Raw genomic sequence first — 23,717 nt, 5'->3', positions numbered from 1 at the left:
AAAATACAAATCATAAATGAAACAAATAACTAGGGGCTAATATGAAAGTTATGAACTTCTTTAGTCTGTGTTTTTTCGTTTAGATTTTGCTAATTTAGGTATTTACCTATTTCATTATTTTATTGATTTTAGTTTTTTGTATTGTATCCGTTCCCTTGATTAACATGTTTACTTTGATAACGTGAACCAACAAGGAGGCTCTACATGATGGATTAACTTGCTGAAAATAGCAGCCAAATTTCCTTGAAAATATATTCTACTACCTTAAAGGTGTCTAAGACTACATTAGATTATGTAATATTTGAAACATGTTGCCTAAAAAAATAAAAAGATCATGATCAAGAGTGAACACTTTTGATCTTAAGTTTGCTCATTCAGAGCCAACCTAAGCTAAACAAATTTATTTTATTGGTATAGTTTTTATTATTGGTTTATTAATATTCAAATTGCATTTTTGCTGCCATAAACCAATTGATTAAGTTTCAAACAAATTGACTTTGTGATGCAGTTTAAGTCTTAGTTGAAATTATTTTATCAATAGTTAATGCCCTTGTAAAAAATTGAGCAAGATCACAGCTTTTCATTTCCATCTTAACTAAAAAAGGAAAAAATCTCTTTGTATCTCACCAAAGAAACTAGTTTTTCTCTTTAAGGATTTTAATATCATTCATATTAACAAGTGAAATATTTTTCAAAGATGAAGCTTTATAGGCAAAGAAAGAAAAAAATTCTTAAACTCAAGTTTTAGTTATTTGATTTATTATTCAGTTTGTTTTCTATTGTATTTAAACTGCTTAAATTTATTAGCATTTAAGTTACCTGCCAGTTCTTGAATTTTAGTTAAATATAATATTGAATAATGTTGAATTGTCTTAAAAAAGGTTATTGTTTATATTCTTTTAAAAACATTTTTAATTTTGGCATTCTTTCATTTAAAATGCTAGATTTTTAATTTAATTCATAGAGATAGTAGCTTAGAGTCTTCAGTTGACTTAAATTTAGAGAATTTGTATAAAGTTCATTTATATTGGAAAATAAATATACCTTCAAAGAATATATAAATTGAATCATATTCTGTTTTCTTAGCACCAAATATCTAGTGTTTTAGAGAACTTCATTCTATAAAGTGTAATTCGTGTATATCATTAATATTTGTCCAACAAAATTATTTGTACACTATTTCTTGAAGTTATTACAAAGAGAAAAATGGAAAAAGCCAATATTTATATGTAAGCATTGATTTCTAAATACAAAGAATTATTACCTCCCTTGAAACATTCTTTAAAAAAAACAATTACTTCATGGGCTACTATTTAATTAACAATTGTCACTGAGTTTAACTACCTTTTAATTCTAAAGATAGCTATGGTAAGACATAAATTACTACTCTACATAAGTAGGTGTCAGTATATTTATTGTACAGAGCATTCAAATGCTTAATGTAGAATAAAGTCTAGTTGAAAAGTGAGTAGCTAACAAACTATCAATTATTTCCCCTCTCTTTCAAATGTATTAATAAATAAAAATGTATAGTTTAGTTATATAGTTGGTCGTTATATCATATAGATAGAAATCTTTTTGTTGGCTGATGTTGTGATCTTTTCATGTGTTCCACTTCCTTTATTTGCATCCTATTCAAAGTATGAAATGTTTATAAAATGTAAAACCATATTTCACTAATATGAATAAATTTGTATACTCTGGTTGAGATAGGAATTCTAATGTAGCAGAGAAGGGTGCGATCAAAATGTTAAAAGTACTGGCTCTGTTATGCCATATAAAGTTGTTCATATAAGCGAATTTTATTTGCTGATTTCTGTTGTTGATTTCTTTTTTGTTGTTGTTGTTGTTTTAGCTTAAAATAATTATAGTTAGATTCCATTATCATGGATTGATGAGGTCTGATCAATAAGCATGCAGAGTGAAACCACTTGGCAAAGATTGACTTTGAACTCTGCTGTGTATGTGTACAAAGTTTTAATGTTCTAGCTCACTTCCACTGTTTACAGCAGTGCTTGGAAGAAAGGTGTGTAGTGTGTGTGATTGTCGCATTGACCATGACAGAGAAAGTTGTCCTACTTGCTGAAAGTATATGGAGAGGAGTGTATGAACCACACAGAAGTGTACAAGTGATTCAGACGTTTCCAAGATGGCAGAAAAAATGTCAATATTGACGACATTCTGGGAGATCTACAACCAGCAGAACTCAAAAAAACATTACAGATGTGTATGTAGCTGTGAGGGGAAACTGTCGAATCACCACCTGTGAGTAATCAGAGGATGTGCAGATTAGTTACAGTTCAGTTCAGTCCATTATCACTGAAGATTTGTGTATGAGACACATGTCTGCCAAGTCTGTGCCAAAACTGCTTTCAGCTGACCAAAAAGACATTCTGGTTTCAGTTGCACAAGATCTTGATTGTGTCGAGAACAATGAAAACTTTTTGTAAACTTTGTGTAGGCCTCTGAGCAGGTATCGCCAAGCTTTTGGCAAAATTTGATGCAGATTCTCTGCTCAACTTTCTCTGTCATAGTCAATGCAATGATCACATGCTACACACCTTCCTTCCAAGCACTGCTGTAAATAGCAGAAGGGAGCTAGAATGTTAAAACTTAATGCGCATGCACAGCAGAGTTCAAGGTCAATCTATGCCAAGCAGCTTCACTCTGCATGCTTTAGCTTCATTACTATGGCAACAGACCAGATACTTATTGATCAGACCATATATTGACAATATTGTTAGACCATATTTAGTGTCGTAATATAGTAATTATATTCTATCAAAAATCTTTAAAGTGCTTTGAAGTCTGGTGGCATTGAACTATTGATTTCTCTTTCCACATATGTGTCCTACCAGCTTGTGTGTGTGACCTGCATAAATATGTATTTGGTGAGTGACATGTGTCTGTGTTTTGAAAGTTTGGGCTATTTGCAGTTCATGTGAAGGGAAAGTTTCATGCCAGAAATTTTCCAGGATATGCATAGTGATTATATCTTGGTGACATTGGATGTTTTTGCATTTTCTGTTTATAGAAGTTGTGCAAGTGTGGGTGACTTCTTCATCATTATCATTGTTTTGACATCCACTTTTCCGTACTTGTATGGGTTAGACAGTATTCATTGAGGCAAACTTTCTAGAGCCTGATGCCCTTCCTGTCACCAATCCTCATCTGTTTCCAAGCAAGGTAATATTTCTTCACACCTCGACATGTTTTTACATGAAAGACCCCACTTATATGATGGTGACACTCCTTTACAACTATCACATGACATCAAGGCTATCTGTCTGTCTGTCTGCAGGTACGACTGTGTGGTTAAGAAGTTCACTTCCTGGCTGCATAGTTTCAGGTTCAGTCTCATTTTATGGCTTTTGGAGAAAGTTTCTTCTACTATGACCCTTGGAAAACCAAAGCTCCAAAGGCTTGTGAGTGGATTTGGTAGACAGAAACTGAAAGAAGCTCATTATGTGTGTGTGTGTGTGTGTGTGTGTGTGAGTATGCATGTGTATTAGTGTCTCCTTGCATTGACATCATGTGTCATAGTTGTAAATGAATGTCACCGTCAGACCATTAATATTCATATGGGAATTTGAGATCGGACTTAATACAATGCAAGTTTAAAAGGGTCCCATGATGAATCCAATAAGCTTTCTATCCAGGAGATAGGGGAAGTGACAACTACTGTTTGACTTTGAGCACGTCTCCTTGTGGATCTGCTTTCAAGACCTTAACAGAAATCAATCTTTTCAGATGCTGATGCTATTTTTTAGCCCCAGGTCCACTCTGATCTGGTAGCTCATACTTGTGGTCTAAAATACTACACCCATGAGCATCCTATCTTTTTAAGGGTATGTAGGACTGCATTATTCAATGTGTCCTTTTTTTCTAAGATGGTAGGGTGTTATTTAAGTAAGATTTGGCTGCTATTTCTAGCAGGTCGAGTGACCACATAAAGAAAGTTGACTATCTTATTTTTAGACATTGGATGTGAAGGCAATAGGTTGGATGTTTGCAGAGTCACTTTCTTGGAAATGGGATATACTATTTGTGTTCCAGAGGTTGGAACATACAAAAATTGTACAAATGAGTATAGGAGCTTGCAGTGGACTGCACCATTTGAAGGGTAATTTAAGGAACACTTAAGACAATTTCTTGCTTCAGTATGTCTGTGTGTAGTTATGCTTTATTATTATCTTAATATCCAATTATAGTGTTAGTAGTTGAGATAGGAAAAGTCCTCTGCCCTTTGTATTGATAGAGATGAAAGGAGTTTCACATGTGTATAAACAAAACTTAGATATCTATTTACAAATGTAATTAAGTGTTGATCTGTCTAAGTGCTTTTGAGTTTTTCTGTATGTATGTATGTATATATATTTATATGCATTCCCATATCTCAATGATCTATCTAGTATCACTGATGTGTACAGACATGTCTAAATACCCTCCACATTTATGAACAATTTATACCTACTCCTCCCTCTTCTACACTCGCATTTTTGTAAAAAAAAAAACTTTGTCTTTAATACTGCTATATGTATCCCTTTCTCCCACTTCAATCTCTCTCTCTCTCTTTCTCCTCCATCAGTCTGACCCTCTCATTCTTCACAGACACTGGTGGTGGTGAGTGATGTAGAGTGAAGTTCTTTGTAAACCAAATCCACATCTCAGTCATTTCCCACATGCAACCATTTCATTTCATGTTTATTCTTTGTCGTCTAAAGAAAAGTATGAATATCACACAGTTCCATCTCCCTTCTATTATGAATCTGTGGTGTTGGACTTATGTAATAATAAAGCAATATGAAAGGAGAAACACTATGATGTGATGAGCTAGACTACTAATCATATGGTCTGTAACAACAGGTTTGAAATATGTGTGCTACTAATCTTAATTTATATTTGAATGTTCAACGTTATGAAGATCAGCAAGTCTTTAAAGAAATTTTACCAACTATATAGAATTGTTGAAATTTACAACACTTAAAGAAACATTATCAGAATACAAGAAACTTGTTTTGCTCTGACTTTTTTCTCTCATAATCTACCCTTCTCTACTCTTTATTCTCTTACCATAAAGTTACCCCTTCCCCACTCAGTTCATAATCTTGCAAGCTGCATAGTCACCTCACTGGTACTGGTGGTATGAAAAAAGTACCCAGTGCACACTATAAGTTAGTTGGTGTTGGGAAGGGCATCCAACCACAGAAACCATGCCAAAGGAGACACTGGAGCATGATACAATTCTTGAACTCATCAGATCCTATCAAGCCATTCAACCCATGCCAACATGTAACATGGCTGTCGAATGATGATGATATTAAGGAAAACTTGAAATCATTACAGTAAGTTTGTTTTTAGAAAAAAAGAAAGTAAGTCTACTGGAATGACTTAAGCATAAAAATTCTCAGACTGTTAACTTTGATATTATTTACTTTCCAGCATTCACAAATTACCTTTAATTTCTCTTGGGGGTATAAATACTTTTGCCAATATAGTCACTAAACCTGCTAGAAGTAGCAGCCAAATAAGTGCTGTCTATGTTTGGCAGCTGTTTCTAATTGGTGTTTTTAGTTAGTTTGGCGTTCAGTCCCACTGAGTGGCATCTTGGACAAGTGTCCTTTGCTATAGCTCTGGGTTGATTAAAAGCCTTGCAAGTGGATTTGGTTGATGCAAACGGAAAGAAGTCCATTGTGCAGATATGCATGTAGATATGTGATTGTGCAACCTTGTCTTTACATCGCATGTTGTTGTAGATGGCTGTCACCATCAGACAAGCATTGTAATTCATCCGTTTCCAATCATCCACACGAGTATGATCTTCACATGGTGAAACATTACTTTGCTTGGAAACAGGTGAAGGTTAGCAACAAGAATGGTATCTGGCCATTGAAAATCTGCCTCAGCAAATTCTGTCTGAACCAAGCAAGCATGGGAAAATGGCTGCTAAAATGATGATGATATATACTTTTGTTAATGTAGTCACTCACCTACTAGAAATAGCAGCTAAATTTCCCTTGTCATATCTTAATGTTCTTATAAAAGAACTTGGATAATGCAATCTTGATTGCACAGTGCATGGGAAAATGACAACTGGAATGTCTAATCACAGATCTAATTAAAAAAAGGCTGATGTTTCTCCATCTTTCAGTGTTCATCTTCATGGGTTGGACAAATATATATATATATATATAGTTTTAAGGTAGATTTTTTTAATGACCATATTCCCTTCCTGTCTCCAACCCTCACCTGTTTCCAAGCAAAGTAGTATTTCCCCCATAGCTGGACTTGTTTTAATAGAAGACTAGAAATGAGGGACTTGTCTGGCAGTGACACTTGCTTGTAACAATCTTGTGATATCCAGACAAGGAGAGAGAGACATGCATGCACACACACACACACACACACACACACACAGGTTTCTTTCTACCAAATCCACTAGGAAGGCTTTGGTTAGTCCAAGGCTGTAGAAGACACTTGCCCAAGGTACAGTGCAGTAAAACTGAACACAAAACCACATGTTAGGAAGCAAATTTCTTAATAGCAACAGTCATGACTGCTCATAAGTAATTATGAGCTATTTAATTTAATTGTAAATAATTTGTACTGTTATCTGTTAAGTAGTACATTGTAAAATGTTTCAGTTTTTGTTTGCTTGCTTTTTTTTTTTTCTTATTCAAGGTAATTACTTGTGAAATCTTAAGATAAGCAGTGTTTTAGATCTCTGAGATGGGAAATCAAAGATAATATATGTAAACAGTCTTGCATTTTTCACATATTTGCATGCTTTCAGTAACAAAGATATAAGCATGCTTTCTAGTTGGCATTTTAAATTTTAAACAACATTAAAAAAAAAACTAATTGTTTTTAATCCAACATATATTAAAGGTTTAGAGGGTCTCAACCACTTTTCATCTATGGACCCCCTTTGATTACTATTTTATTCTGGTAGATTCAATGTTCAAAAACTAGTTTTATAGAAACTTCTTCCAAAATACTTTTTTTTTTCATACTAACTTGTGTGAGTTGAACTAAAGAAAATACCAGAGAAAGAAACCTGCTTCATGCAATACATACTAATATACACATCTAAGCAAATTTCTTTCAGGGGGCCCTTAAATTACTTTTGTGGATCCTCAATTTACTATTTTGTTGCATGAGCCCCACAAAATCTTATATAGACCCCAGTTGAGGAACACTGGTTTATACTACTCTTTTACTCTTTTACTTGTTTCAGTCATTTGACTGCGGCCATGCTGGAGCACCACCACCTTTAGTCGAGCAAATCGACTCCGGGACTTATTCTTTGTAAGCCCAGTACTTATTCTATCGGTCTCTTTTGCCGAACCGCTAAGTTACGGGGACTAAACACACCAGCATCGGTTGTCAAACAATGCTAGGGGGACAAACACAGACACACAAACACACACACATATATATATATATATATATACATATATACGACAGGCTTCTTTCAGTTTCCGTCTACCAAATCCACTCACAAGGCATTGGTCGGCCCGGGGCTATAGTAGAAGACACTTGCCCAAGATGCCACACAGTGGGACTGAACTCGGAACCATGTGGTTGGTAAACAAGCTACTTACCACACAGCCACTCCTGCGCCTATACTAATGACACTTCTTAAATTAGCAATAATATATTATAAATTATCAAATTCTCATCATCATTTTATGTCTACTTTCCAGAGGAGCTTATGTTGGCTGGGTTTGTCACAATATGAATTCGTTTCTATTCAGATTTACTATCTTCTTAGAAGGGTCAGAGGATCATGTCTCACTTGTACATTCCATTTCTGACACTGTTTCTATGGCTGAATGTCCTTTCTAAACCGGCCTTATCAGCCCCAAATATTTTACATGTGTTATGTTCAAACCAGCCAGATCTGGCCTTTCACACCTACACTACAATGTATTTCTAAAAATAAACAATCACATCAAAATCTCGTAGCTATAGGATAATTTATGATTGATTGAAAACAATGTGAATAAATAAACATTACATTTGATAGTGTAATCTGAAAGCTAAAAAGTTAAAGGTTGTACTGGATTTTATCATGGTACCAGCATTAGCAAAGCTGTCGGGTTTTTGACAAAACTAAAGAGTTCTCTCAACCTTACACTGTTTTTACTTATTCCCCAACTACTTTTATAAAGAGTACATTTTATTGTGGCATCAACTCTAATGATGTTGCCTTGTACCTCACCAGTCTAAAGAATTCTAAGTTTGAGTCCATTTGTTCAAGAACCAAGAGGGTGAATAGAAGAGATGAACGATGAGGTGATGAACTAAGGTGAGAGGATGAAAGAAATAAGGTTGCAATGGAGAAATGTAATTGGAATGACAGTGTTGTAGAGGAGGGAATAATGGAAGAGAGACAATAATGAGAAAGAGGCTGAAGGTGGCAGCAACAGAGAGCAAATGATGGAAGGTTGTAGAGATAATCAATGGTAAGAAAGCATGATTGTTGTTAATAAAAATGAAAGTGTGGTGATTGGGATCAACTGGATACTAATAGATTTGAGATAACCCCTTGTTATGCAAGCATTATGATAGGATAAAGGGATGGGTGAAGTAGATTGTGACTGAGCAGCAATGTTAGGGGTAAGAGACCTGTGTTATGTATATAATAATAATAATAATAATAATAATAAGGCAGGCAGTTTTTGTTTGAGAGTTCATATGCAAATAGAAATATGGAAAATATATATATAAAACAACTAAAAATAAAATTGAAACTTAAATATATAGCTTGTTTATATTTGACTTTATTTTTATTCAGACATTGGAATTTGACCTGAAAGGTGTTCCTCTTGCACCCAATGATGAAATAGTTGTTACAGTGAAAGATTATGAAAAGATTGGGCGCAATAAGTAAGTACTTTTTAAACTCTGTTTTTATTCAATTTCACTTTTAACCAAGCCATTTAACTATGATACAGAAAGTATTTTTTATAAAGGAAATTATTAGAATCGAGATTTTTCAATTATTTGACCTTCAAAAGGATTTTGAAATATTGTAATTCTTTTAAAATTTGAACAAAATTCTTTCATTTTGTTTAAGTGAAATTTAGCTGCTTGCTTACTGTAATATAAATTTTAAAACTTTCCAGGATTACTTAACTGAGTAGAAATTCTCAATATGTAAACTCTTCAATGTAGTTCATCTCAACATTGATGAGGTTATTGCATTTAGCTTTCTTTCTAGTGCTAGAATAAACTACAGTGGTAAAGTTTCCACTATAATTCAATATTACAATCATTCTTGCTTCAGATCAATTAAAATTAGTTTCAGGAGGATTTGATCTCAATTTATGCAAATGAGTTACACTTAAATTTGATTGGTGACATACATACTACAGTACATCCTTATTCTCTTGGATCTTTGTCTTGACTAGAAATTTATTGTATCCAAGAAATAATTTTTTCTTGGTGAGTGGAGTTTATATGAAATCAAAATAGAGCTGAAAGTTGACATACTGATCCTAAATCTGCTAAATACTTCTTATTCATAATTTGAAGACTTTTTTTTACTAATAGCTGCTTTGAGGTGCATTAAGCCAATTGAATAGATCTGGTTGTTGTTTATCTCCAAATCAACCCTCATCATGCAATGTTGTTCCAGCTCTAACCATCCAGCATTTTCAGGAGTATCTAGTTTTATATTTGTGTTTGTATCCTTCTCTTTTTAAAAATGGCATAGTGTGATCTGAGGGCAATCTAGCTACTATTTTCAAGAAGCACAAGCAATTACATTAGGCTTCTTCATGGCCTTCAATAGATCTAGTGTCCTTAATAGAACAATAGATTTGTTGTAGGCTAACAACCCAGATAACAAAATTGCTATCTTGCAGGTAGGTATCCCAGAGAAATGTGAAAAGTAAAGACCCCCTTCAGTCAAGAATGACCATGGGATTGCACCGTGAAAGTTCCCCTCTGAGGCACAAGTTGGGGCAAGGTTATTTATGGAAGACCAGCAGTCACCTATGCATATCAGCCTTCCCACTTCACACCACCGAAGCTATCCAAGAGAAGGGCAAAGGCTGATACAGCTTGGCACCAGTGATGTCATAACTCATTTCTACAGATGAGTGAACTGGAGCAACATGAAATAAAGTGTCTTGCTCAAGAACACAACGCATAGCCTGGTCTGGGAAACAAACTCACTACCTCATGATTGTGAGCTTGACATTCTAACCACTGAGCCATGCACCTTCACATGGAGAAATGTACATCAATTAAAATGGTAGTACAATACATGTAGTTAGACATTGTGAAGATAGGGGGGTTCAGAAAGGGGTCTCAGGGAGTAAAAGCCTTGGTCTCAGGACCACTCATGTCTAGAAACTGAGGTTGGGGGTAAGCTAGGGTATGCTCCCTGTAGAAAATCCAGCTCCAAAAAAGCCTCATGATAGCAAAGGAGAATGGGCACCATCCAGCCCAAAAGTTGGGGTGGGTTGCACCTGCTTACCTCAGTTGCTATAGCATTGAGGTAGATCTGGCCACCCCCGTTAACAGAGACAAAACCCAGATTTAAAACACTAGATGATGATGTGATACATTCCTATTAACCTATACTGAATATATCTCATAAAATTTATAGAAAATCCTATTTGTCTGAAAATCCTAGCTATTTTGACTCTAGAATAAAATCTGGAAAACTATTGATGGTCTCTGTTGGCCACAATTGGTCCAGAATATTTAGTGCGCATAAATCAAAGTCGATGACTGGCATCCATGCAAAGAGCACCATCCAAGCATGATCGTTGCCAGAGCGGCTAACTGGCTTCTGTGCTAGTGGCATATAAAAGGCACCATTCGAGTGTGATCGTTACCAGTGTCACCTTACTGGCACCTGTGCCGTTAGCATGTGTAAAAGATTTGAGCGAGGTCGTTACCAGTACCACCTGACTGGCCCCCATGCCAGTGGCACGTAAAAGCACCCACTACACTCTCAGAGTGGTTGGCGTTAGGAAGGGCATCCAGCTGTAGAAACACTGCCAGATCAAGATTGGAGCCTGGTGCAGCCATCTGGTTCACCAGCCCTCAGTCAAAATCGTCCAGCCCATGCTAGCATGGAAAGCGGACGTTAAATGATGATAATGATGATGTTTGCAGTGTAGAGTAAAGAATTTAACAGATTCTCAACTCTTCCTTGCTGGAATTTTGTTGACCTCGGATAGAGCTGCATTCACAGCCAGCAGAAGCAGAACTTACTACTGTAAAAACATTTAGTCTAAAGTTCTCTTTTATTTTCATTGTTTTTCCTGAAGTTATATTTACACACACAAGTATTGGTGCTTTTTATAAATCTCCAAAATGATTTATTAAATTCCAATTCATCCAACATCCCTATTGAATTTTTCTCTCATTCATTAACCAACCAGTTAACTTGTTTTGCTATCTATTTTTTAACTGTTGAAATATTTTTTTAGTATTGAAGCTATTTCTGAAACTGGAATATTTAGTTTGGTTATTTTCATCTTACTATTGAAAGAAATGAATTATATTTTGGTGGTGGAATTATAAATGTTGTCAAAGGTTAGGTAATAACTTAAAAGAATGGAAATAATATAAATGGCTTGATGTTAGTTCTAAACATGTCAATCTTAGTTCTTTGTCCACTTGTCAAATATTTTTCTTTTATCATTTCCTTTAAGTCTAAGACTTGTCAAATCTTGCTCATTATCTTCAGCTAGTTGCTTAGCCCCAACTAAATCGTGATCAAGCAAACCTATAATCAAAGGCATTCCAGCCACGACATTTCCAATTTTTTAGGCATATTGTAGCTTTGACAGCAGTAACCAGTATATTCTTTGCAAGATAGTAAGGTGATTGGCTGCTGTTTCTAGCAAGTTTAAGTGACCACATAGAGGCTGCCACATTGGATCATCAGTTATTTTGATGTCTGTATACGATGTTAAAAATGTATTGAGAAGTTGAGTGACTTAAGTTTTATCATCCAGATCAAATGTTCTGGGAAGCTTTGACATCAGAGAAATGTTTAGTAGATTGATTATGTAAATAATGAGATTATATTAAATAAGAGTAATGGATTTGACCAGTGCCAGCTGATTGGTCCTGTGCCAGAGGCACGTAAAAAGCATCATTCGAGCGTAGTCATTGCCAGTGTCACCTGACTGACTCCCGTGCCGGTGGCACGTAAAAAGCACCATTTAAGTGTGGTTGATGCCAGTACCACTTGACTAGCCCTTGTGCTGGTGGCATGTAAAAAGCACCCACTACACTCTCAGAGTGGTTGGTGTTAGGAAGGGCATCCAGCTGTAGAAACTTTGCCAGATCAGATTGGAGCCTGGTCCAGCCTTCTGGCTTGCCAGCCCTCGGTCAAACTGTCCAACCCATGCCAGCATGGAAGGTGGACGTTAAACGACAATGATGATGTGATTATTATTGGTGCCATGCTAAAATATACCCAATACACTGTGTGAAGCGGTTGGCAACAGGAAAGTCATCTAGCTGTAGAAACTATGGCAAAAATGAAACCTATAAGCAAAACATGATTCTCTGACTTGTCTTGGAGGGCATTAATTTAAATAAGAGCTTGCTCAAACTTGGATGATGTCAAGTCTTATATATTTTTACTTCATGCCAGTATAGACACAGCAATGTTTACTGCTAATGTTTAGGCTGTTTCTCATTCAGTATCTTTGTGATATAGATAATAAGTTATCACACCAAGATAAATATTTCTGACAAATTGAAATTCAAAATAAGAAAAAAGTTTTAAAGATTTGGCATGTTGATGGCACATTGATGGATTTTGAATGCCATAAATGCAAATGCATAGTAACAGAATAAAAAGTTTGTCATAGTCAAGAGGCTAATGAATATGTAAATTATTCACTCATTAAGAGGGTGTATATGGAATTGTTAGAAGGGTCATAGGAAGGAAGTGAGGAGTGTTTGTCTTCTGAACAAAAAGATAAGCTTTCTGTTAAGGTTTATTAACTGACTAAACTACTTTCAGAAGAAAATCCTCTGTATTAAATCTGAAAGTCTTTGTTTATTATTTTTTCTCTGCTTCATCAAAATTTAATGGCTGAACCAACGAAGAAGCCCTTGTGTTATCCCTCAACCTGCTAAAAATAGTGATCAAGTGTCCCTAAATTCAGATTTTACTACTTGAAAATAAATAAAAGAGAAAATATTGCTAATTATAGTCCTGGTTAAACTCTAAGACACTGAAAGATCATAACTGGAATGTCTTTGATCGTTGGTCTTCTCCAGCAGGTCTGTCTGGGGGATAAACAACAGTACTATAATGCACAATCCTTCAGAGAAAACATCAGCTTCTAACTCTTTAATCTCTATACAAACATCTCAAACTTTATCTCATCCCAATGAACTCAAGATTTGAGAGAGCTTTCGCAAGCTATCAAACTGTGGAGATAGTAAGTAATCTAGTAGTTATTAAAACTTTCAAGCTTAATTCAATATAGATTACAACATTAAAATCTGCAGCTGTAGTGCCTCTCACAGTTTTCCTATTGCTTTAGAGTAACTACTCCCTAGTTTTGATCATCTAAACTTGCTGTACTTGCCTAAATATTGTCATCTCTGGAACACTATTGAGTTTTGTATCAATGAATACATGCTGTCTTTTGGTACTCAAATTTATTTTTGTTAGTTTTTAAAAAGCTTCTCTCCAACCCCCCCCCCCCCCCAACACCTTACTATGAGTTGTGTTTCATAGTAACTGCAACTATCTACCTGTCCCAATTTCCTCACTCTGATTCTTGGAAGTTTGGAACCTAAACTTGAAATCTTTAAAATATAAATATTGATGTAGTTTGTAAAAATTATATGAATGATCACATTAACCCCTTAACATTTGAACTGGCCATATCCGGCCCAAATATTGTACTTGTTTTATGTTCAAACCAGCCGGGTCTGGATTCTCACACCTACCTTACAATGTCATTCTAAAAATATACAATCACATCATCAAAATATCAAAACTTGAGATAATGCATGATTAATTCAAAGCAATGTGAATAAATAAGCATTACTTTTGACAGAGTAATCTGAATGCTAAAGGGTTAAGTAAGCTTATTTCTTTGTTTATAAACTAATGCACTTTTTTTTTTTTTTTCAAATCTTGTAGTTAACTACTTTTTGCCTTTCACACCTCAAGCATTTAATCAATTCTATGCAATTACATTCAGCTAAGCAACTAATGTGTTGATAGTTCTTAATTAGTATCCACTTAGTTTAGCAACACTGTTTATGTTAGCTCAGTATACTTTATAATTAAATTTACTTCTATGATTCTAGTTCTCCCTTACAATTACAATATTGATTTTTGACTTTGATGCAATGCTTTATAAGAGAAGGAAGGAGTACGCCAAATCTTAACTACTTGTATCTTTCCTGGAAGTAGGGGTTTAGCTCTGTTGAGCCAGAAGACAAAACTGGCCTTCAACAGGCAAAGAGCCACTATGGCACTAAACTACACTACCAATAGTTGTATTCCTTATTCTCTGAGTGGCTCATTCAAAGGTTTAATTCTAACACTGTCAATATTTATTTCTTTAAACAAATTTTTCAGTTGTCACTCATTAGATGAACTGAATCAACATTTTATGTCCTTTCTTAAGGAAACAATGCAAACTGTTAACACTTAATTATTCAGTCACCTGAAATATTAAAGTTTCTTTGTATCAGTAACTGTATACATAGCAAGAGGCCCCAATAACTATATCAATTTATCTTTTCTAAGTCACCCTTCCTAATATTAAAAAATTCTGTTGGCTGGAATGTTTGTTTGTTTTTGTTTTTTTCTTAACTAATATACATCTTTATATATAAAAGTGAAGTTGTGTGTCTGTCTCCTACGATTTAGATTCCTAACTACTCCCACATTTTGTGGTGCAGTGTAACCAAAAGCGGGTATCTTATAGTCATGATTCATATTGAGCCCTTCTGGGTATTAGCGCGCGTCTACGATGAGTCTATGATTTAAAAAAAAATGAACCATCATTTTTTTCCCATTTTTAATGCATTTTTTTTGCTATTATATAAGGGAAGTAACTCTCTAAAAATGTATTATTAAATCTCAGAACGTAAAAAGCTACAGTAACACCCCCCTTTGTGGTTAGCCATATTGAGATGGCTATTATACTTTACATCTCTAAAAATGCTTATATAGTTATTTCCCTTACAAACCCGAGCAACGCTGGGCGATACTGCTAGTTAATTATAAACTTTAAATAGCTAACATTTAGCTGAACAGTAATGCTTTTAAATCACATAGCCATTTACTTTAGTGTGTGTGTGTGTGTGTACATATGCATGTGTATCATTCATGAGACTTCACATGCTTTTTGCTAACCTAGTTATTTTATAACCAGCCTCCTACAGACTCCATATGCTATGTCTTTGAATAAACACAACCTCAAGTGCAGAGTAATGAATTACTGTCATTATAGTTCCTTGTTAGTAACATGATAACTGTTCAAAAATTTGCTGTTATATACAAAAATGCAAGTTGACATGTATGTAAACTTAGACGCATTGCATATAAACAATTTTTGTTTATTTCAATACCACATTGTATTTATGGCAGATACTGAACTTACAACTCTGCCCTTGATATGGTACTGCTCTATTTTATATAAGAATAGATCCAGCTCCTACTTTCATTCTGTATGAGTGGATAGCATATATAAAAATCCATCAGTATGTAAGAGTTCTTCCAGAACATGTACTTCCAAATCAACAACTTCTATAGTTTGAAACTGGGATTGTAAAAAATGCAAAAAAAATATAGTAACACAAATTATGAAGGTTTTTTTTACTGGTTTTCAGTAATGTTTGATTAAAATTTTATTAATAGATAACATTAATTAAGTGTTAAGTGTGAAAATAAACCTACAAAGCTTTCTTTATTAGAAAACCCCCCACTCCTCCTACAAATGTATCTTGAACCAAACTTCCTTTTCATCTACAAATGTCAGTTTTGTCTGTATGGCAAAATTGATGAAACTCAGTTTTATACCCTGTTTAACAATTTCAATAACTACAAGAAACTAAAACTGCTTTCAACCTGAAGGCATGGAATTTGTTAAAGTCACCATTCTTACTAAAATATTCTAAAATACTGTTAGACATTTTCACATGTTATATTCATTTTAATTGATGATAATGCCTTCTATGAAAATAACTAAACTGTCATCTGGCTAACAAGTTTCATGGTAATCTTTTACCCTTTAGCATTCAGATTATTCTGTCAGTTATAATGCTTATTTATTTACATCGTTTTGAATTAATCCTGCATTATCTTGTAATTTCAAGATTTCAATGATATATTATTTTTCCAATGACATTGTAAGGTAGGTGTGAGAGGCTAGATCTAGCATAAACTAGGTAGAATATTTGGGCCTATTACGGCTGGTTTAAATGCTAAAGGACAGTTTTTTTTGTTTTGTTTTTTTTGTTTCTTAGCTAAATATCAATAAACACACTTGTTCTATATGTTTAGTTCATGTTAACAATAAAATTATTAACTTACACTTATTTAAGTGTCAATACAAACAGCTGTTGTAAAGAAAGGATCTTGTTTATTGTAGGGATTGCAATAATCTCCATTGAATATATGGTCTGAGTTATGAAACCATACTTTAGTCGTCATCATCATCATCATTGTTTAACGTCTGCTTTCCATGCTAGCATGGGTTGGATGATTTGACTGAGGACTGGCGAACCAGATGGCTACACCAGGCTCCAATCTGATCTGGCAAAGTTTCTACAGCTGGATACCCTTCCTAACACCAACCACTCCGAGAGGTAGTGGGTGCTTTTACGTGCCACTGGCACGAGGGCCAGTCAGGCAGTACTGGCAATGGCCATGCTCAAATGGTGTTTTTTACGTGCCACCTGCACTGGCACCAACCTTGCTTGAATGTTTTTTTTCACATGTCACCGGCACAAGTGCCAGTAAGGTGACACTGGTAATGATCACGCATGAATGGTGCTTTTTATGTGCCACCAGCACGGAAGCCAGTTAGCTGCTCTTTCAATGATAACATTCAGATGGTGCTCTTAGTGCTCCACTAGCACAGATGCCAGTCATCGAATTTAATTTCAATTTCAATTTGACTTGCCTCAACAGGTCTTCGCAAGCAGTTTAATGTCCAATAAAGGAAAGGTACACATAAGTGAGCTGGTTACACACCTGGTATAGGCCATGAGGTTATGGTCTCACTTGGCTTGCCGGGTCATCTCAAGCACAGCATATTTCCAAAGGTGGTCACTAGTCATTGCCTCGGTGAGGCTTAATGTTTGAAGGTCATGCTTCACCATCTCATCCTAGGTTTTTCTGGGTCTATCTCTTCCACAGGTTCCCTCAACTACTAGGGTGTGGTACTTTTTCACACAGCTATCTTCATTCATTCTCACCACATGACCATAGCAGCACAGTCGTCTCTCTTGCACACCACATCTGATGCTTCTTAGGTCCAACTTTTCTCTCAAAGTACTTACACTCTGTTGAGTATGCAAACTGACATTACTCATCCATCGGAGCAAACTGGCTTCATTCCTTGCCAGCTTACGCATGTCCTCAGCAATCACAGCCCATTTTTCACTGCCATGTAGCATGGCTGTTTGTACACATGCATCATACAGTCTACCTTTTACTCTGAGCGAGAGGCCCTTTGTCACCAGCAGAGGTAAGAGCTCGCTGAACTTTGCCCAGGCTATTCTTATTCTAGCAGCTAGATGAATTGTAAAAAATGCAAAACACCCTCCCCTGCTATTGACTTGGTCACCTAGATAATGGAAGCTATCAACTACTTTTAGTTTTTCTCCCTGGAATGTGGCGGAAGTTGTTCTCTGCACATTTTCAGTGTTTATTGCTCCTGAGCATCTGCCACATACAAAAACTATCTTCCCAGTTAGCCTTCCTTTGATATTACTACACCTCTTATGTGTCCATAGCTTACACTGGGTACATCTTATAGAGTTTCTATCTACTCCTTTTCTACAGATCGAGCAGGGCCATCTACCTGAAGGGATTTGTGGTTTGCCTGCCTTTCTACTTATTAGGACTTTGGTTTTAGCTAGGTTGACTTTAAGGCCCTTCAATTCTAATCCTTGTTTCCACACATGAAACTTCTCTAGTTCTGATAGTGACTCAGTAATTTGAGCAAGGTCGTCAGCATAGAGGAGCTCACAAGGGCATCCTGTCTTGAATTCCTCTGTTTTTGCCTGGAGGACTATGATAAATAGGAGGGGGCTGAGGACTGAACCTTGGTGGACCCCTACCTCTACTCGGAATTCTTCACTGTACTCGTTGCCAACCCTCACCTTACTGACAGCGTCCCTGTACATGGCTTGCACAGCTCTTGCTAACCATTCATCTATCCCTAGTTTCTTCATTGACCACCAGATAAGGAATTGGGGGACCCTGTCAAAGGCTTTCTCCATGTCGACGAAAGCCAGGTACCGAGGTTTATCTTTGGCCAGGTATTTCTACTTTAGCAGCTTTAGATATTTATTCTTGAAATTAAGCTAACATTACAAAGTTATCATCTGCTAGTGGAAAAGGCGGAATTACTTCAGAGCAAGACTTTAGCTCAATTGTCTTAAGGTGTTGCTTACAATATGAAAACCAGTTGCACACTGGGGTTGACCTAATCAACTGGCCCTCACCCCAAAGATTTTGGGCTTGTGCCTTGAGCAGAAAAGAATGAGAACAATTAAAATTTTTTGTTAGCTAAAGCTTCCCACAAGCTTTCTTTACGCAATTTAAATCTATAAAATTTGCTAGACAAGTAATAGATATTAAGGTGTGTCACTATTGTTTATTTTTAAAATCCATTGTGTCAACTGTTCTAAATAGAAATACAAAATAATCAATGATTTTGGTGCTTGAACCTATTGATGTAAAAGTAAGTTTAGTACACTGTGAAAAAGAGGTTTCTCTTAAAGTTAGTTACTATTTAAATACAATGTTATGTTTATGCACCATTTTAAAGACTTCTAAATTAAGGAATGTTATTTTGACATGATAATGACATATTGGTTTCAAATTTTGGCACAAGGCCAGCAATTTTGGGGAGAAAGGGACAAGCTGATTACATTGATCCCAGTGTTAGCTGGTACTTATTTTATTAACCTCAAAAGGAAGAAAGGCAAACTTGACTCCAGCAGCATTTGATCTCAGAATGTTAAGACAGGAAATGCTGCTAAACATTTTGTCTGGTATGCTAACTATTCTGCCAGCTTGCCAACTCACATGATAATGAAATATTGAATAGAGAAATGCTACTTGCTATGCAAGATAAGAATGTAGAAAGCAAGCATATTATGTAATTTCAGTTTCAAGAAAATCTGTAATTGGTAGTAGTTCACTTTCCTTTTCATTTGATAAATTTAGGGAAACCCTAATGTTTTAGGGTGCTGTCCTACCAACTAGATGGTCAACAAGAAAGAGAAAGTCTCTGAAACTGGTCTATTTCTGAAGCTTAAATATATTTTATCTGTGAGAAAGGAAATGCAGTTGCTATATATTTTTGTTCAAACCTTGTTGACATAACTGAACAAATAACTAATATTTGAAACTAACTAAAGGGTTTGGTTCATCACTGTTTGGAATTTTAGTAAATATTTTCACTGGTACAAATACAATTTATGTTTAAAGTTGTGAAAATGTTTACATGAACTTTGTCACAATGTTGTCAGTTTTAGTGACTGATTTTAGCCCATTTCCTCAGTTTTACATTTGTTTTAATATTAATTTTATCACCATTTTACATCTGCTTTTCCATGCAGTATGGGTTGGATGGCCCTCTTAGCACCTCACCATTCATTGCTGTCTGTCATCATCTGCAAAACTGAAAGACCAATTCCTGTGATGTTATTTTGGCATGGGTTTTATAACTGTATGTCCTTCCTATCTCCAACAATTTTACAGTGTGGTCTAGATGAATTAATCATGCTACTAGCACTAGAAAAATTGTTGATACAATGAGAAAGTCTTTCCCTCTTTCAATCCCATTAAAACAATTATTTACTACAAATACTTTTATATGGTCACCCATGCTGTTATACATTATATAAAAATATGATTAAATGTGGGAAAATTTATGAAAAATAAAATATTTTTCATTGAAGGAAATTAAGCATATTGTCTCTTGACAATCAGTTGGTTGCTATAAGAATAAAAATTGTGAGCTCATATTTGTCATTTAATTTTGGACTCCTTCAGACTATTATGGTCACTTTGACAATTTTTCAATGTTTTATTTGTGCTCTGTGCAATTATTTCCGTCATGTAGTTTACATGAATTTGTAAATATACACCTTCCACATTCCAAAGTTTTTTTGTTCCACTTTCATTTTCAAATCATAGACCCATATTAGTTGATAAAATTTCTTGGCCTATTATTATTTTCTTTGTGGATCGTGTTGAATAATCTTAATTTCTATTAGCCAAGTTTACTTTTCCAAATTCCATGCCTTATCTTACATTCTTTCTTTTATTCAATTCTCACCCTATTTTTTTTTATGTCCAAGAACCTCAGCTAAATTTCAGGCATGAATTTCGTTCTTCATTTGGTTGCATCTTATAAATTCAGAATAAATCTAACCAGTCTATTTTGTGACTGTAATACATAAGTTATTGATGAGCACTTAGCGAAGTAATGTGCATAGTCAGCACTCTAAATATATGTGACTTGAACTTTTAATTTGTAACCTCATTAACTTATGGTAACATACTTGAATAATCAAAACTCATGCGTCTGTCATTATCTGGTACTCATAACAACAGAGAAGAGCTGGTTAATTCTGTCTCTGTTATGTTATTTTTGGCATGGGTTTTATAACTATATACTCTTTGTATTACAAACTACTTCACAGAGTAGACTAAGTGGATTTATCATGTTAGTTGTAGAGTAATTTAGTTGTTACATATGCAAACCAAAAGTAATTCTTGCATAAATTTTACAAGTTTGTTAAATTAATCATCAACTAGTTTTACTCTCCAACCCCCACCCCATCAATTCTCTGGAATTAATTTGAAATGAATTCATGGCAAAACTTCATTATCAGCAACCAGGCTCTCCAAGATATCTTGAATGCCACAGATTGTAAATTAATTCAACCAAAAGTACAGTATTTCAGAATTTTGTTCCATTCAGTAGCTCCTACCTTTGCTGCAGCATTTAGGATATGTAATGAAGCAAAAGGATTACTAAATGTTGCACCCTGTAAGTGGCACTGACCTCTAGCTCAAGACCAAAGAGTACAACCCTTGAGCCTTTTCTCTTGACAATCCCACTACTTCAAAATTAAGGAGATATTTACTCTGACTTAGGCTCATTTTATTGTTAGATTTATCCTAGTTATTAGCAAAACAACCTGCTTTCAGTTAACATGATTATCCATGAAAGCTCTGGGAAACAAGGGGCTTGTCACAAGGACAACTCATTGCCTTATATACATCAGTTCCAACTCCAAGAGCAATAAAGATGCAGAACCCATCCAGGCCAAGTAAACCACTGATGTTCATCCACAGGAAAAATATTGTAAGTTAGCACTTGTGGAAGTGACTCATTGAATATTGGTCAGATTATTCAAAAACAGTTAAAAATAGGCTTTACTTGAAAATTGTCTCAATTTTTTGAATTGATATATCCTGCTATGGAACTAACAAACCAGACCCCTTCCATAATAGTATAATGTCATCCCATCTGCCTTTGGAGTGAGTCCATGTTAAAAAAGTGGATTTTTCTCACCAAAGTGGAGTAAACATGAAAAAACAAAAAAAATGGGGGTAGGGAATATGAAAACCAAATATTTGGGGCTATACAAATTGTCTGAATACAAAGTGATTCTGAAACAAGCTTACCTAGGAATTGGACCAAGAGGTTGTTGAAATATTTAGTGACCAGATCCACCATGGACTGATGTGTCTAAAATTCACATTTAGAATCATTAATTTAAAGATTCTTATGACCAAGTTCCTCAATAAACGACTTCACTGTACTGAGGACCCTATCCAGCCCATCCCACTCCCTCCTGCAACCATACACTATCAAAATACCAAACACATAAATGCAATTCAGGCCCCAACCTAGCAATACCATTGATATCCAGTATAACCAGTACAAGACCAAAAGGATCACTCTGCTGAACTACTTAATCAGAAATAGTGTAATAGGGCTTTTCATACATCTGCTAAGGAAAGCAAACTGAGAAAATTGAATTAAAACCATTTTCTAGTTAAGTTTGTAAACCATATTGGTGACCTCAAAAAGTGTACTTATAACCTTGTAGCATGGATGGCTCCGCTCACTGCTTTAGTACTAGCCTCATTCATCTACAGTAGATAAGTGACAAGCTCAATTTTGTTTTGATATAAAGCATTTCAAAGTACAGTATATATGTGTGCAGGAATGAAATGACTTGAATGTCTTTGACAATGAGTTTGATTGAAAGTGATTTTCAGTTTTAAATTAGGAAATGAGACATTAAATAATGAATCTTTCTGCATACCCTGAAAAAAGCAAGATGGTCACGTTGGAACAAGTTTGATTATGGCAAAACTCGATTAGAACTTACGTGGAGCTGAACAACAACACTGATGCAAATAAACATGATAATAGAAGTTTAAAAATAACAATCTCAATAGTCATAATATGTAAGTAAAATAAAATATATAAGAGGGTCCCAAAAATAAGATTTGGAGAATAATTTTTTTTTTTTTAGTTAAGATGCATTTGTAACCATAGCTTTCATGGTTGATCCTGGTTTCAGATTAAAAAAAAAAAATAGTTGATGAGGTTTCAGACAATTTGAATTCCCATTTTAGAAAAACACTTATGTTCAAGAGGTTGAAATCAGATAAGGCATTATTATTAATCTGTTAGCATTTAAACTGGCCATATTGGGCCCAAATATTCTACTTGTTTTACGTTCAGACCAACCAGATCTGGCCTCTCACATCTATCCTACAATGTCATTTTAAGAATAAACAACCCCAGTATTGAATTTGTGAAGCTAAGAAACAACATATGATAAGTTCAAAACAATTTGAATAAATGAGCATTACATTTGACAGTGTAATCTGAATGAAAGGGTTAAACCAAATTCTGATATTGGAATATCTGGTTATTTCTATACAATATGATTGCTATCTAGACAGATTTTATTTTTTATGGAAAGATAGCTTATGTAGCCATCATGGTAAAAATAACTTAATATTCCAATCAGCTCATGACTTTCATACAAGGATAAAAGTTTTATAAAAGAGGGGACATTTACTTTAAAAAAAGCAATTTTTCATTAACAATTTATTTTACCCTTGATAAAGGGTACAATTTGAAAATTATTTTTAATACTACCAAATATAATTTTGGCTGTTACTAGATACTTGAGTTATTTTGTTAAATTTCTTTATGTAATTTTTAAAAAATACATTTTAAATTAGGAAACTTCAGGGTGTTTCACCCAACTCTCAATAAAATTGCAAAACATATGGGATTAATTTGCAAAAGTTGTATAAAAATTAAGTGGTTAGAAACATTGAAACAATTTATATTTTCTATTTACAGGTTTGTTGGCAGTGTTGTAGTACCATTGCAAAATTTGATTAATGCCAGGACTCAGGAACTGAATGTTACACTCAAAGATTCTCAAAATAGTCCTACAACTGTGAGTACATATGTACATCA

General features: G+C 34.8%; 1 protein-coding gene across 11 annotated transcripts in view; it reads left to right on the top strand.

Moving 5' to 3' along the window:
* Positions 1–23,717, top strand: part of LOC115230663 (myoferlin) — a 208,485-nt gene that overhangs the window by 44,623 nt on the left and 140,145 nt on the right. For all 11 annotated transcript variants that reach the window (XM_036499290.1, XM_036499279.1, XM_036499276.1 and 8 more), the window contains exons 3-4: positions 8,801–8,892; positions 23,598–23,697. In XM_036499290.1, the coding sequence (XP_036355183.1) occupies positions 8,801–8,892; positions 23,598–23,697 (192 nt within the window). The remainder of the gene's footprint in view (positions 1–8,800; positions 8,893–23,597; positions 23,698–23,717) is intronic.

The sequence above is a fragment of the Octopus sinensis genome, linkage group LG2 (genome assembly GCF_006345805.1).
Source record: "Octopus sinensis linkage group LG2, ASM634580v1, whole genome shotgun sequence".
NCBI lineage: Eukaryota > Metazoa > Mollusca > Cephalopoda > Octopoda > Octopodidae > Octopus > Octopus sinensis.
This window is presented reverse-complemented; position numbering and strand designations above follow the sequence as displayed.